A 16,387-nucleotide genomic window follows, 5' to 3' on the forward strand; every position below is an offset into this window, starting at 1 on the left:
CCTGCAGTAAAATTTAAGAAGCAGGTCATGTCAAGTTCCATGTCAGATGACACAATTGAGCTATAGGGCTTGATTAGTGCGAACAGAGAGGGCTGTTGCATCAACTTGAAAGACACACCATTACCACTACAACACTGTTCAAGCCTGTATGTTGCCCTGGGAGACCATGTGGCCACACCCATTAAGATCCAAATAGTGTGCAACTTGGGAGTAATAACCATTACCGACCACGGACCACCCTATGAGCCCTAGACAAGGAACATGTCATACCTTTCGACACCGTCAGGTATCATATGTGAGAACATCACCATATTCAATTCAGGGATGTCCTGGGCCAAAATTATCTTAGGGACAATTTTTATTGTGGCCACGACCTTCACGCACGACGGGTGCTACAGTTACAAAGGGCTTGCTCAGGCATTTCGTGAACACCTGGTGCCATTATGGTTTATAATGATTCATAAGTGTATGATTTTATAATTGTTCCTTCCAAATTCATAAAACTATTTATTTTATATGACAGATATAGAAATATGACTAACATTAACGAATAGGCCTTTCTAGCCTTGGCCGTTGCCCTTAAGACGTATTTATATATGTAGAGAAATTTCTGCATGGTAAGTAAATAGCATATCGAAGCGTGATTTTGATCGTATTTTTGCGTATTGTTGTATCGTCTTTTTCATGCAAATAGCATCATTCTTGCACCTAAGATATTATTCCAAACGCTTGAATTAGGAGAAATAAAGAAAATCACTTGTTTGCGACGAGTAAGGACACCCAAGTTAAGCTTATCACATAAGATATACAACAAATTAGTCAGAACACAATACTGGTGATCCGTAAAGTATTAGGCGAACTATCTGTCCAATAGCTGTGTCCATGGTTCTGAACTGGCTGAGCGTGTAGGACTTCTTCACCCAGCGTGTATACAAATGAATAGCGTAATTATTTGTCCAGTTAAAGTGACCAGAGTAGACATCTTCAATTCTTCCCAAGTCAGGATTAATCAGAGTGTCATTTTCTATATGGATGAGAGAAGGGTTGTCCTGAGCCAGACGGAATGGAACAAACGTGGAATGAATTCCCCACTGTCTGGGATTGTAGGTTTTATAGCTACCGTGCCATACAGACAGAAACTGGGCGTTCGGAACAGAAACCATCACAGAGTTTCCAAGATTTTTGGCATTCTCATGGCCCATTACAAAATGGTAGTCCCGGAGATCATCGAAGCTTTTCAACACAAGCTGGTCGCAGTCTAAATAGATACCACCATATTCTGAAAAGAAATATAGATAAGTGTATATAATCGTCATATATGATATATGAAGGCATGTAAGCAGGTAAAGCAACTACAGGAGTGCATTGAGTAAGTGAGAATGGTTTTAAGCCGCTTTTAGCAATATTCCAGCAATATCACGGCGGGGTACACCAGGAATGGGCTTCACACATTGTACTCATGTCGGGAATCGAACCCGGGTCTTCGGCGTGACGAGCGACCGCTTTAACCACCAGGCTACCCGACCGCCCCAGGATTGCATTCGACGCAGACAGTTGTGTACAGACGTTCTTGTATTGAACTCTACACCTCTGGCTCTACTTATCGCAGGACCACCCATCCTATGCGTTATTATCTCAGTAGCTGTTGTGTGAAGATGCTTTTTTAAAGTGACTACATTGAGAAAACTAAAACCTAGATAAGGCCAGAACATACTTAAGAAGAGAGTGCTAGTTCTGCTCTACGAAGCACACGTCTTAAATACACTGTAAACCTTTTACACAATTAACTCATAAAGCTCACTTAGACGTCTATATAACACAAGGAGTGTAAAGAAGGGAACTTTATCTGGGCTTACCCTCGAGCCGATGACACTTTTAGATCGTATATCATCGCCCACAGCGTGGAGGAGTGAACACGCCTTTATTACTACAACGTCTAGGGCTCTTTGTAATTCATTTCATACTGGCCGCCAGTGATACCTGAGACGTGTGCTTGCTGTCAACATACTCATAAATAACCCTTTGACACAACTTCCTTAAATAATTACCACTATACCATGGCAACTGAGTTGTAAGTTCATCAATTGGCCTTCATTGTTTTCCTCTGCATTCTACTAGGTCTTTGGTTAATAGAGTCGCACAACTGACATCATCTTATATCTCTTTATAACATCCCCTTTTTAATGGGCTCGATTAGGCAAAATATATGTGAGATCAGGTCCACGTTGGAGCACAGTGGTGCTCCTTTCATTCTTGACAGTGGTGGGGTTTAGAAAATGTTGTATATCACCTCGATGTCACATTTATGAGATGGTTTAGTCACGGTAAGTTACGTGTAATGTTAACATCTCATAATAATATTGTAAATCACATAAATTATCATACTTTGGAAATGAAGTGGGATTAGATTTACATTAAAAAAGATATACCTTCTCATTCTACTGCGGGTCCTGGTTAGACTGATAAGATACTCAGCTTTAATAACTGTTGATATTATTTAATCACCCACGTATTTGACATTATACATTTATTTAACAAACATATCACTGAGTTAAGTTAAAAACTAACCTCAGCCTTTGTTGTTATAAATAGGGCGTTTGGGGGAAATAAAGATGTCAGCAGGATTGCGGCTTATAAGTAAGTTCAGCTCAAGACAATATACTGAACGACTTATAGTTAAAGTGGATAGAATTATACTTTCCTCGTGTTCTCGTGCATGCCTGGTTCAACAGAATATGTTGATGCATACTCATGATAAGTAACCGACTTGGAATCTGATGTCTTATCAAGTTTCATTCAGGCGATAAATTAAATCGTTGTCACTTCAAGAGAAAATCTAGACCAGTGTGAGTGCATTAATGCTGAGGGTGAAGGGAGGTCAGGTAATAAAATATACTACGTCTGTATAAGTGTGTTATATTTTGTTCAAACCTTAACACAGTGTTTCAGATCTACGTAGGAGTTTCACTAAGGGAATTTTGGTTATTATTAAAAATGTTAGCGATAGATCAATATGAGTATGAAGCACGACTTGATGGGGGGTGGTATTTTGAACGGGGGCTTCATAGCACCTTACAATAATCCATGTACGTTGAACGGGAGTGGTCGTTAGGCGTATGGTCTGAATTGAGCAGTGGGTTGTAATTGGATCTTTTGAAAACGCTCCTAGGCTACAGACATCGCATATACATAAATATACATTTATTATTTTAGTCTGTGTATGAAAAGCATATATTCAAATTTCCCCTCTCTCTCTCTTCTCCCTCTTACCCTACTAGAAAATGTGTAACCTGGCGGGTCGCTGGCGTATCGCCTGCTTTTACCACTGGACCCCTACAGGTGTGTCCTTATACCCAAGTGTAAGCTGTGTCACAACATGCTCAAACATTGGTTCCGGGATGAATCGTACATTTAATACATAAGGTTGCAATCGTTGATGCAAAGTTACCTTATTGGATGGTAAAATCCCATTTGCATGTGGTTTAAATATTTTGGTTAATTTTTTTAATCTTTTTTGATCTATCATAACGATATAAATAGTTCTTTTGCAATGCGTCTCAAAACAAGCACGACACGAAATAATTATGATACAGCGAATATATATAGGAAACCGTTCACTGTAAAACAACATTTTTGCAGATTACTCTCAACGATAAAAATATAAATGTTCGTCAACAATGTTTTGGTTTAGGATAATAATCAAGGCATTATTTTCCAGGTTTAACTACACTTGTTAAGCAGACATATCATTATATTTGTTATGATTATCATAACCTAGAAACGTTTAATTGCCCCACTGAAATGGGACTTATAATTTATGAATACCTTTCCACGATGGATCTTAATGTTAACATTAACACGTGAACTGCCAAAACATAAAAAAAGAACAAATAGTGAATTTAATATTGGTCGTCATTCACAAATAATTTGGACATATTTTCCAACTAGGTTAGTACTTTTATATTACCTGTAACATCAGCATTACGTATGTTGTTTTTGAGATTGCTCTGTCAGCAGGTACACCTATAAAAACTGTTACCAATGCCCTTTAGAGTCTTCAGCCACCTTGATTTCCGATAAATAGCTATCAGGTAAATTAACAGAAACCGTTCTATATGTCATTACATTATACATTATATTGCCAAGGATATTGTCTCCGGGTCTTATGAATGGCAGGAGTGCATCCAGTTGCATGAGATATGACCACTGACACCCATAGACAAGTTTTTGGTTCTATGACATGTGCTCGATGATGAAGATAGTTTGTTCAATTTCAAAAAGACACCATGGCTTTGGTACATATTTTACTAACAAGCCCTTAAAAAGGATATTTTTGTCAACTTGAAAACAAAGCCAAATGCCGACTAACACTATGTGTGTGTTGTTGTTGTTGTTGTTATTTTTGGTTCATGAAGCACCTATGGGATTCAATATGTAGATTTTTGTTTATAATGCAGAAAATTATTTTAAAAATGTGTTTTCTTGCATACACATATGCGTTTGAAATCTCACGGACTTTTCCAATAATATAATAAAGACTTACAATAACATGAGGTCATGAAGAAGTCTTGTTTCGTAATGAGCAACAGCTAAGCACTAAAATATGTCATTTACCTGTAAGTGCTTCAATCCTCGCAATGTCCGATTTGTGCTGAATATATCCAAGCCTTCTCCCGAAAATGCGTTCAGGTGCTTGTCTCCGAACGAACACAATGTTTTTCACGTTCATCATCAAGTTCTTCCAATATGGTCCAAATGGAAGGAAGTCAGCATGGAACATAATCACACAAGGATTCAAAAACTTGGAAGCACTTAGAACACTAAGGAAAGAGTAAACATCCATCGCATGTTTAGTAAACCAAACATAGTGAACAATTCTGGGAACTTTCTTCTGATCGTAACAGTGCTGTGTAACGTACTGTTTTAAACACGGGTCCTTAAATGTCAGCATGAAAGACGAAGTGTCTTCTGGCATATCGCCCAGCACTGACAGTGACTCATTGTTTTCGCATTTAATTTCAAACCGTTTGTTGTTGCTCACTGAAGGTTTCACGAGGACGTTTCCACAGTGCCTCCTATTGCGGGTAGTATTCGTACGTTCCATCAAGCAAGGGCTGCAGACATGTCTATTTAGCGCTGGCCTCGGCGTTGCACTAAGATCAAATCGTGAATCTGCAACAAAAAGTATCATAAAAGTATCATATTCCAAATACGTAGGAGAAGCTTGTTGGAAACGACTGATCGCATTTTCTGCAATGCATGTACACCGAATATGTTTTAAGCTATGTGTTAAAAGGTGTAAAGAATGAAATCCTTTCCCTATGATCAGTTCTTTAAAACGCTTAAATCCAGGTCTACTCCCGAAAATGCATTTAGGTGTTTCTCTCCGAACGAACACAATGTTTTCGCGCTATAATTAGTATTTTCCTTTAAACTTATCATTATGATTGAAAAGGAGTGACATTATACTATGTTAATTAAAACAGCCGTCCTTAGTATGTTTTTAAACAGTTAATAATTTATTCAATTAAGATTTCCTACGTGCAATACTTTCTTTTAAATCGTTCTTGAATTCCGAAAGCTGTTAATGCATTGTCAACAGAATTCAAATTTGATTTTCTCATTTTTCTTTTTCAATTAAATAGAAACGTTGCGAACTAAAACAAGCAGAAGATAACTGAATACATGTGGCGAGCACACGACATTTGCTTGTCGTGCAATTTAATGTTTTGCTCTTCTTCATTCCTGAGAATGAGCCTCTGTATTACCTTCGTACTGACAGGAAGCAAATACACTGTTGAAACATGGACTATTAAAATACAGCAACAACTCATTGGTATCTATCCTTAAGTAACTTAATATACTTTATGTGATCCCTCAAGAATATATAATATCCAGTATTATATTGCAGGTTAAACAACTACATAAATATTATATGTTCTATATTTAAATAGTTTGTTTTAGGTACGAGTACAATGTTTCAAAGTTATTGGGTTTTAAACAAACCCCGGTGTACATATATTTATTTTTGTGTGTTTTGTCCTCTCACTGCTAAGGCAAAAAGACTCCACTAAATCAGAAAAAGACCACATGTTCCTAAATTACAAAATAGCAAACTTGGGAATTGATGTAAACACGTCATAATAATATTGACATCACATAAATTATCATACTTTGGACACATTATGTCGGATAAGATTTACGTTAAAAAAGTATAACTTCTCAAAACTACTGCTTGTCCTAGTCAGACTGACAAGGTACCCATCTTAATAACTCAAATATATGACATTATTCATTTTTTGCACAAACACGTCACGGCAGTTAAGTTAAAACTAACCCTAGTTTTATCTATTTTCTCGATAACGCCTTTGTTGTTATAAATAGGCATTTGGTGAGAAAATATAGATGTCAGCAGGATTGCGCCTTAAAAGTTCCTCTCACATAAGATAACATACTGAACGTCTTCTTATAATTAAACTAAATGGAATGATGTTTCCCCACTCACGTTTTCACGTGCATGCCTGGTTCAGTCATATCTGTTAACGGAAATGCAGAATAATGTTAAATATACGACTTGGCAACTGATGTCTCTTCAAGTTTTATTTAGGCGAAGAATTAAGAGATTAACTTCAAGAGATAAAAAAACAAAAACAAGACTGATCCGAATGTATTAAGGCTTTTACACGCTTAATAAACTTTTTCACGATACAATTAGCGTGTTCTTTAAAATAATCATAATGCATCAAAAGAATTAAAGATATACGTTGTTATGTAAATTAAAACAAACGTCATCTGTTTGTTTTTAAATAATTACTTCAATAAAGATTTCCCATGTCAGATATTTTTTAATCGTTTACAACAACGTTGTAAACACATTTCAATTTTGATTTTCCTTTTTGTTACTTTCTCAATCCAATAGAAAAGTTGTGAAGATAAATGAATACGTGATGCGCGCACCCGACGTTTGCACTTCTTCCTTGATGAGTGTACAGACATAGGCTCTTGTAACCTGTATGCTGACATGAAGCAAATAAACGTTCAAACATGGACTTTTTATATACACCAACAAATCATTGATATCTATCCTAAAGACATTTTATATGCTTTATTTGGTTCCTCAAGAATATATCATAACCAGTATTATATTGCAGATGAACTACATAAACATATCTCTATTTTAGCTAAATATTTTGTTTTCAGTACGGGTAATTGAAGTTGTGCAATGTTTCAGAGTGTATATTTATATATATTTGTGTGTTTGTCCTCACATTGTTTGACTCCACTGAATCAGAAAAAAAGACTTTACGTTCCTAAACTAGAAAACATAGGAATTGATGCTTCAAATTTAAGTAAACTTCTCAGACAAAAATCAGTTCGTTTAAATGTCTCAATATATTGTATATTTAAGATATTTTAGAAGTAATGGTTGACGTTGGCCCCACTGACATAACATAACCATACTGCAAGTATGCACTTGGACGAAGTGACATATCAAATGATGTCACATAGAAGGCTAATATATGACTCTTAAACCTGAAGACATGTCCATTCCCCTCTGTGCAGAGATATATATGTTGCGGAGCCAAGAAAATGTAATACTGAATCCATGTCTCAAACATTAACCATTATCCTGAATACAATCAAGGAAGTACTTTCCTTATACTAGTATTCATAGTTGAGACAAAAGGAATTAATACCAAATGCATTTTCAAAAACACAAAGGGTTTGCTTGATTTTTGCAATCTCAGAAGAGCCACGTTCAATTATGTCAAAAGATTGTATTTTTCAACTTTGTACATCACTATCCCACACGACAAACTTAAGAGAAAACACCATTGCTTGATCCATGGGACATTTGTCTTTAAGCTGTAGATAAAGTTACATCTCTATCTTGAAAAGATTTAGAACAATATGTTGAAAATGAAAGCTAATATTATGTCATCTCAATTTTACGGAGAAACATGTGAAATTCCTCATTGATAACATCTGTGTTAACTTTAGGAATAGGACATTTAGTCAAGACGTAGGCATCCCCATGTGCAATACTTTGGGCCAAGAACTTTGAATTAAGCTTCAGGTAAATCGATTATTTGATACAGTTCAACAATGGTCAAATAGCAAATTCCTTCTACGGATTTAATCACCTGAGGTAGAAACAGAAGATAACAGTGAAATATCCTCATCTGTTTCAAATCTATATATGTGCATAACATTTCAGTATGACAAGAGGGATGACTTCAACATTCCAATTGCCAACGTCAGTTGTCAATATTTCAGCGTTTTCATCCTTTAGTGTCTACATTTCACACCGTTTGAGATGCAACCGACCAAGCTTCTATGAAGATTTCAAAGAGTGTCATTTGAATGTTCCTAAACAGCTGTTTGTGTAGGGTAACAACATCTCGTGCTTTAGCAATAACATCAAAAGTATTTTGGTAGACATGTGTAGGGCATTTCCAAATTTGTATCGTTGATAGGTCCATTTTCATCTTATAATTTAAAAGCTTTAAAGCTTTACTGAGGCTATGAATGTTGTAACCCTGAAAAGACTGGAGATAGTCTTTAGTTTCCTCAAAAGTTTAAGTCTTATTCTATACACAAAACTTTATTGTGTTTTAATTAGATAAATGTACATACATAAACAACAACTTGCAACCATTTTGACATAGATCTAGACTAAGCATCTTAACTATGCTGTACCCGATACCGCTTTGAAATGCACTGTCCGACTCAATACTTTAGCCATTAAACAGGGCACAAAGGGCATCCCGCATTGTCGGGGACCAACATCATTTCTTCACCGGGGTCGTGTTACTTTTTGTATCACACTTCTTCTCAAGACATTTATACGTTCATTATAAACTGCTCGTGACACTTCATTTATCCAGGAAATCATCTTCATCAACCCTGACACTTGTCGATAAAGAACGTAATATTACAAAGTGTAGCTTTTGCAAGAAGGAGCATTGTCTACGACACAACCTCTATTCAACTTAAAGAAAACACTTATAAAGGAGATGCCCTACATTCAAATAGTGAAGCAATGTCCTTAATACTTGGTCGATGTCGAGCTGTCACAGTCTAATTATGACAGTTATAGAGTAGTTTATTTCAAAGACGTAAGAGGGCAACGGTGTAATTGAACGTCCCTGGCATATATATTTAAATGTATGGCTGTCGAAATTCATCTGTAGAGTTTCCTATAGTATATTTTAAGAAAACACCAGTACTGATTGTATGTTTGTAATAAAGAATCCAAGACATTTCACTTCCCCCCGGGCTTAAAGTATTTATTTTTTCAAAATGAGAAACGTTCACTCATTCGTTAGAGGGGACATAAGCGAAATTCCGTACAACACTTTGTCCGCACACCGCTGTGTTGTTAATCCAAGATGCGACTCAGTCTTCAGGAATAGGTGATGTTACAATATGTCACCGCAGCGAACATCGGCCAACATTGTGTGGGATTGGATGGAGATAGGGACATTTCATCCATTCTATAATAAGATATTTACGGTCCCTCTATTATATAATATATGCAACTCAGCCAAGTATAACAACTATAATCCCACATAGAGAAAGTCGAATTTCACCCGTGTTAAATGTGCCAGAAAACAGCTCACACTATAATTATGTTACATAAAAGAGTTCATGTCTGACGATTAAGCAATGGGGATGCCGTGACGAGCGAAGTTTGACGTGTCAAAAAAGGCGGAATTAAAGGATTAATGTTGTCCGTCGTGTGTCAGATATCAAAGGATTTAAGGATTAGACCTTCTAGAAGGATGCCCCATTAGGCCGGACAACAGATGAGGGGGCGTAATAGTGAAGATAGAATCAAACGACTGCCTCAGTACAGTCTGAACAGTACGTTATTGTGACTATTTTCCTAAGTAATAATACATTCTCGTATTTTCTATTAAGGACACTGAGTTTTGTCTTTTTGGAGTTATGTTAATATGTTAACCTAGAATATAGGACTAATGTTGTGGGTTCAGTAAGGTTCCCTTGACAACTTTAGTACATGTGACATTTCATCGACACGTGCCGCGTGTTTAGTCCACCGTTCAAGGAATGCGTGTGTCTCAGAGAATACTCCATCATTGGTAAATATAAACGATTATAAAGAATATATTTGAGGCAAAAGATACAACACATTTTCAATATTTTTTATTATTTAGTGAGTTCACGATGTTTACTGCCTGATTTCATTTAATTTACTTTTTATTTACTATGATGCCATTTTACTATGAGTTCATTCTTGTGATTTTAAATATTTTTGCTTTGAAGTAACTATCTCCCTCTTTGCTTGCTATTGAAAACAAAACAACATCACATCACACCGATATAGATCACGCATTAAACGAGTTATCAAGGAAAAACAACGTTGGGTTTAACTATGAAACAAAAGGGACAAAGCCATTATTGCCCCATGGGCGCATTGTTTGCTACGGTTATTGGAATGATTCTGCTGTTATTTGTAAGTTTGATTAGGATAAAAACAGGGATATGTGATTTCGTACTATAAGTTATCATAATATCAGTGAAAATTATATTGCTATTCTCTTTTAACAATTAAACAAATTAAAAAATACAAAATTAATGGAGTTGCAAGTTACTCTCCTTCATTAGAATGCTTTACACTTACCTTGTCCTGCAACACGTGATAATTCTCGCACTTGTAAGACAGAAAGAGTAAAAACACATACAGCTAACCCAACAAGTGAGAAGAAGGTTGAGAGTATCCTGAACAAACAGTAGCAGAAAGGACGACACCGCAATCTACACGTCATCTCCAATAGTCTTAATGAATATTGTTCAACTGATCTTTGATGCCTCGCTTTTGCACATTAAAAGAATGTTTCAGTGACGTTCACAATAATAATTTGATATGGACAAATACATAAAGTCCTTTGAGTCCTCATTACAGCTGGGTTTCAGATATCATTTTTTACTGAACGCACTATGATGTTGTCTTTGAGAATCCACCTGTTTGATTGACTTCAGTAACGTGATGACTTACAACAAGAATAACGCTATTTCAGAAACGTCAAAGTGGATTTGTTGGCGAATCAACTATATATCGTCGATAGACCCTTGATGAATATATAAGCGAGGTGGCGAGTGTTACATTACAGGGTTGAGCCCGTGTATATTTCATACTGTTTGCTAAAGATGTGTTCAGATCCTCGCTGTAGAAAATTTCATGTGGCGTCAACCAATCAGCGTGAAGACGAAACACTCCTGGTCAATCGTCTGACAAACAGCTCGTGTTGGGCGTTATCAAAAGCCTTTAGATCCGTGTAACAAATCGATCACAGCCTTTATATGACGTCTGTCAGTGGGATTAATCACAAAGAATTAATTCATTAAGTATACTGATATTTATCCTTATTTGAAATGACATATTTATCAAAACAGAACCAATCTGAAGTAATTATCAGCATTGTCAATCAGAGCACGTATGCCGTCTTCACAATCCACTACTTCTGCTGAACAGGGGAGCTTCAATTTCTGTTACACCCAACTGTTAAGCACGGTTCTCTCGACAACAAGAGTAAGACACACGGCGTTATGTTGAAAGAATGTGAATCCTGTATCACGTCTGGGCGCAACACTCGTCAACAGCCTATCCTCAAACTGTCTCCGCTGAAACACTTGCGTTTATAGACATCGAAAGTCGCATCTCATTCCTTGAGCGCAGGTAACCGCGCTGCGTCCACTGTGCAATACTGTTACACGCCAACAAGCTTATCCAGACCTTCCAAGCACAGGTTCAATTTTTGAACTGGTCACCTGCCAATCACGAACCTATCCCGATTCCAATTAGGCGACACTGTGACCTTGATAGATTGTGAATTAATCAATTAGTCTTTATGTTATCTTGTCTAGGGCTAAGACGTCGACAATAACTTGTTAGCCAGACCGAATAATGGCCCGAGTAGGTCCTCACCCTTGCGCAGACCACTGGACCATTACGATTTCTTTCCTCTGTCACCAGGCTACTCCGATGAACACTGGCGTATGAGCCTATCCGTGGCATTTGCTTTATCAATCTCCACTTTTCACAATTCCAAAGCATGTGAACCTCCGGTGTATCCAACTTGGATATTGATGTTGTGTTCCTTTTGAAACAACACTGACGTTATATCTACTACCATCTATTTGTAGACTTAAGGGGGCTCAGACACTTTTAGATATAAAAGCAACACGCTGTCAAGCTAAATTACATTCGAATCAGTTTGCTCTTTACCTCCCGCAGGAAGACACGGAAATTATCAACGTGCGCAATGCTGTCCTAAAATAAACTTGACAAAACATAATTGTAGCTGGAAGTGGCAACGGCCCTTCAGGGTAAGCATACCTAAAACTAGTAGTCCTGATATATGTTGTAAAACGTCTGCGTATGTCGAGGTTACGTATTTGTCTCCAGGCGTTGTTTCTGACATTTATCATAGGAACAGCTATCAGTTAAAACGGATAATGGACGAAATCTCAGACACATAAATGTTAAAGATGCATGTTATTTATAGAGTATATCAACAAGGAATAATCCAAGATTGTCAGACTTATCGACTTCAAAGGACATGCGACGTAATTCAGATGTTAAATAAATAATCAGTTTGTTATCCTGATGTAGAAAATTGACATCGCCTTCAAATATAATTTTCTATTTCAGTCCTACAGCGGATTTTAGAATCTGTTAAGGCTGTTTTGACTCAAACTGGCCCTGCAGATTTATTTTTTTTATATACCTAATTTGGCTTCAATTATGGAATTACTTCAAAGGACGTTCGACACATACAAGATTAATATCTAATTCGTGTAATCATCTGTAGTTGGTGTGTCGTCGGTGGATGCGAGTGAGTGAATGTTGTTTTATGCCACAGTCTGCATTACTTCAGCTTTTATCAGGACAGTAAGTAAATATTTGAGTCGGGACAGGCGAAGCAATGATTAAAGTTACAATAACTATCAACACCCTTAGGGTACGATGACACGCAGACGCGGGTCACACGAACTATGACAAGTATGATGTCCATATCTCTCCTGAACAAAATGTACACATTTGTTCTAACATACCAATTTCGAGATAACTTGGATAACAGCAACACTGTTATAACATTTATTTATCAGTCATCTGTACCTCATGGCAATGAAGTTTATGTTTACAAAGGGTTTTGTTGTTGTTGTTTAACGCAATTGACACATTCCAGCCAAATGACGGGGGTCTGTTTGGACCAGACAATGTGACTGGCATCATGAGCATCTATCCATTCATTTGGGATACGATGACATGTATCAACCACCGATCATGACCACCTGATTCACTTGGCAGCAACATCTTACGACCAGTATAGGCTTCTGGGGAGCAACAGGTACAGTCGGCCCTGAAGGCTACTGAGGAGCAACATGTACAGTCGGCCCTGAAGGCAGCCGAGGAGCAACATGTACAGTCTGCCCTGAAGGCTACTGAGAAGCAACAGGTACAGTCTGCCCTGGAGGCTGCAGAGGAGCAGCATGTACAGTCTGCCCTGAAGGCTACTGAGGAGCAACAAGTACAGTCAGCCCTGGAGGCTACTGAAGAGCAACATGTACAGTCTGCCCTGGAGGCTACTGAGGAGCAACATGTACAGTCGGTCCTGAAGGCTGCTGAGGAGCAACATGTACAGTCTGCCCTGGAGGCTGCAGAGGAGCAACATGTACAGTCTGCCCTGGAGGCTACCGTATAGCAACATGTACAGTCTACCCTGAAGGCTTCTGGGGAGCAACATGTACAGTCTGCCCTGGAGGCTACTGAGGAGCAACATGTACAGTCGGCCCTGAAGGCTACCGAGGAGCAACATGTACAGTCTGCCCTGGAGGCTACTGAGGAGCAACATCTACAGTCTTCCCTTGAGGCTACTGAGGAGCAACATGTACAGTCGGCCCTGAAGGCTACTGAGGAGCAACATGTACAGTCTGCCATGGAGGCTACTGAGGAGCAACATCTACAGTCGGCCCTGAAGGCTACTGAGGAGGGACATGTACAGTCTCTCCTGGTGGCTACTGAGGAGCAACATCTACAGTCTTCCCTGGAGGCTACAGTAGAGCAACATGTACAGTCTGCCCTGGAGGCTACTGAGGAGCAACATCTACAGTCTTCCCTGGAGGCTACAGTAGAGCAACATGTACAGTCAGCCCTGGAGGCTGCTGAGGAGCAACATGTACAGTCTGCCCTGAAGGCTACTGAGGAGCAACATGTACAGTCAGCCCTGGAGGCTACTGAGGACCTACATATACAGTCTGCCCTGAAGGCTACTGTAGAGCAACATGTACAGTCTATCCTGGTGGCTACTGAGGAGCAACATCTACAGTCTTCCCTGGCGGCTACTGTAGAGCAACATGTACAGTCTGACCTGGAGGCTACTGAGGAGTAACATGTACAGTCTCCCCTGGTGGCTGCTGAGGAGCAACATGTACAGTCAGCCCTGAAGGCTACTGAGGACGTTCATATCGGTCTGCCCGGAAGGCTGCTGAGGAGCAACATGTAGATTCTGCCCGGAATCCCCAAAGGTCGTTTACGAAATACGTGTAGCAATAACAATCTACATCAATCACATTAAATTATGCTGCTGATGCGGCTTTAGATTCGGCATCATGTTTGACAGCTTATGTCGGAGAGACCAACATCATCAGCGTCAACAGATAATCATATCTGAATGTGGTTACAACCCCGCTGAATGTACCACTCCCGTGCCAATTATAATCACCTGCCACATTAGGTAACACAGAAATTGCAATTTGTAACTAGAAAAGGGTTAACCGCCGGTTTCTTTCAGTATCTACATCTCATTTTAAGTTTGTGAATGACGATCATAGTCCAGACTGATATTAATAATATTTTAATCAAAATGCTTAAATGGGAATTTAATGTTGGTATACAACCCGTAGTGTATGTTGGATCATATGTGAAATGAGATTAGGGTGCAAATAGTTAAAGAACATCTTGATGTCACCAACACACGATCCGCGGAATTAGGTTTAGATACAATACCTGCATGACAATGAACTACCCATGCAAATGTGTCACCATCCATGTGACATGCATTAATTTTGTGTAAAAGCGTCGTGTGGTATATCTGCATGACATATTGGGGGAGGCACTTTCATAGACATTAGCGTTCTACGACATATTACGACATATACATTATCGAAAAATAGTCCTCGTGGCTGTTTACCCACATCATACATTCATACAGTCACCGTTGTGATATATATAACATGTCAAAGATAATGAGTTTTGTAACTCGACTCAGTGTGAATCTATGTTGTGTTATTCTCCCCCTGGCACGAACCTCCACTTGAAGAAGACCTCTTTGTCCATCGGCAGCTTATTCTGATGTATAGTGTGAAATTTGATACACTTTAGAACAGAGTAAAGATATCTTAATATGTCAATTCGTATTTGTCAGAACATCGGGGTGGATGTGTAGAACAGTGTTGGTACTAGGCACGGTACAACCTGATACATGCAGATGAAAAAACGATATCTGTATGTTGAGGTTTTTCTTCTTTCGAATGAATTATCTCACGTGCGTGATTCCATATCATAGCTGTAAGGACACTAGACCCGAGTACCCGTGTCTCAAACCTCGACCCGGACTTGAGAACCCGATATTTCAACGGTAACATGCAGACATTTGATAGTTTGTCTGTTTTGGCGTATCCTCAGTCAGAAAGCGGCCAGACACTGTCAGTTTCTCTTCCATGTCTACATCCCGCGTGTTACAGAAGGGGAGATGGGAGTGATCTCCCCTGTTCATGTATATTGTTCTATCATGACGTCATTTCGGGATATTCGAACATGCGCTCGCACCTTGATGACGTCGTAAATTGGACGACGTTATTTTTACGAGGGAAGTGTCTAGTGAATTGTTCCACACAGATGTAGCTAGGCAACGTATATGAACGCAATGGCCGAACGATCGCATTCAAACGTGGGAGGGATATGACAATCGATATTAGGAGAAAAGATGTAGATAATCGGCGTGAAACTTGTGAGAATATCCGGGAAATACCTAACTTAACCCTCTTGTTCATAAAATAGCCCCATTCCTTGCCGAGGTCGGACTGTATTCCGGGGGTCATCATTATTCAAAATACGGGCAAATATTTTAAACACCCTTAAAGCGGCTGTACAAAATTTGATATCTTATATAAGAAATACATGCCTCATTGTCGTTGTTTATCGTACAGTAGAACGAACACTGCATGGGAAATAAATCACTTGGGGCTGTGCCCCTCATAGTTTATTGCAGTGTTTTATTGTACGATAAACAACTCCCACGCGTCATTTATTACTGAAATAACCGCATCCCGCTTCATACATAACACCATGTGCGGT

The 16,387-nt window shown here is 38.6% G+C and overlaps 2 protein-coding genes across 2 annotated transcripts; one reads left to right on the forward strand and one right to left on the reverse strand.

Annotated features, from left to right (window-relative positions):
* Positions 1-671: 671 nt before the first annotated feature.
* Positions 672-12,184, reverse strand: LOC124115004. Its single transcript, XM_046475778.2, has 3 exons — positions 10,649-12,184; positions 4,615-5,172; positions 672-1,279 (listed from the first exon to the last, which is right to left on the reverse strand). The coding sequence occupies exons 1-3, from the start codon at positions 10,791-10,793 to the stop codon at positions 816-818; spliced, it is 1,167 nt and encodes a 388-aa protein (XP_046331734.1). The 5' UTR covers positions 10,794-12,184; the 3' UTR covers positions 672-815.
* LOC124114990 (prespore vesicle protein-like) lies at positions 11,933-14,420 on the forward strand. The gene is made up of 3 exons (XM_048387728.1): positions 11,933-11,941; positions 13,362-13,727; positions 13,758-14,420. Exons 1-3 carry the CDS (start codon positions 11,933-11,935, stop codon positions 14,418-14,420), a joined length of 1,038 nt encoding a protein of 345 aa, XP_048243685.1.
* The last annotated feature ends 1,967 nt before the right edge of the window (positions 14,421-16,387 follow it).

The sequence above is a fragment of the Haliotis rufescens genome, unplaced genomic scaffold (assembly GCF_023055435.1).
Source record: "Haliotis rufescens isolate VD_foot unplaced genomic scaffold, xgHalRufe1.0.p SCAF_7, whole genome shotgun sequence".
NCBI lineage: Eukaryota > Metazoa > Mollusca > Gastropoda > Lepetellida > Haliotidae > Haliotis > Haliotis rufescens.

Bases quoted from the DNA above. Each gene is read 5' to 3' on its own strand.
- LOC124115004 (XM_046475778.2), bottom strand. From the start codon at position 10,793: ATGACGTGTAGATTGCGGTGTCGTCCTTTCTGCTACTGTTTGTTCAGG. The intron at 5,173-10,648 runs GTAAGTGTAAAG...TTTTTGTTGCAG, and splicing joins ATCACGTGTTGCAGGACAAG to ATTCACGATTTGATCTTAGT. The intron at 1,280-4,614 runs GTAAATGACATA...ATTTCTTTTCAG, and splicing joins GAGGATTGAAGCACTTACAG to AATATGGTGGTATCTATTTA.
- LOC124114990 (XM_048387728.1), top strand. The intron at 13,728-13,757 runs GTATAGCAACAT...TCTACCCTGAAG, and splicing joins AGTCTGCCCTGGAGGCTACC to GCTTCTGGGGAGCAACATGT.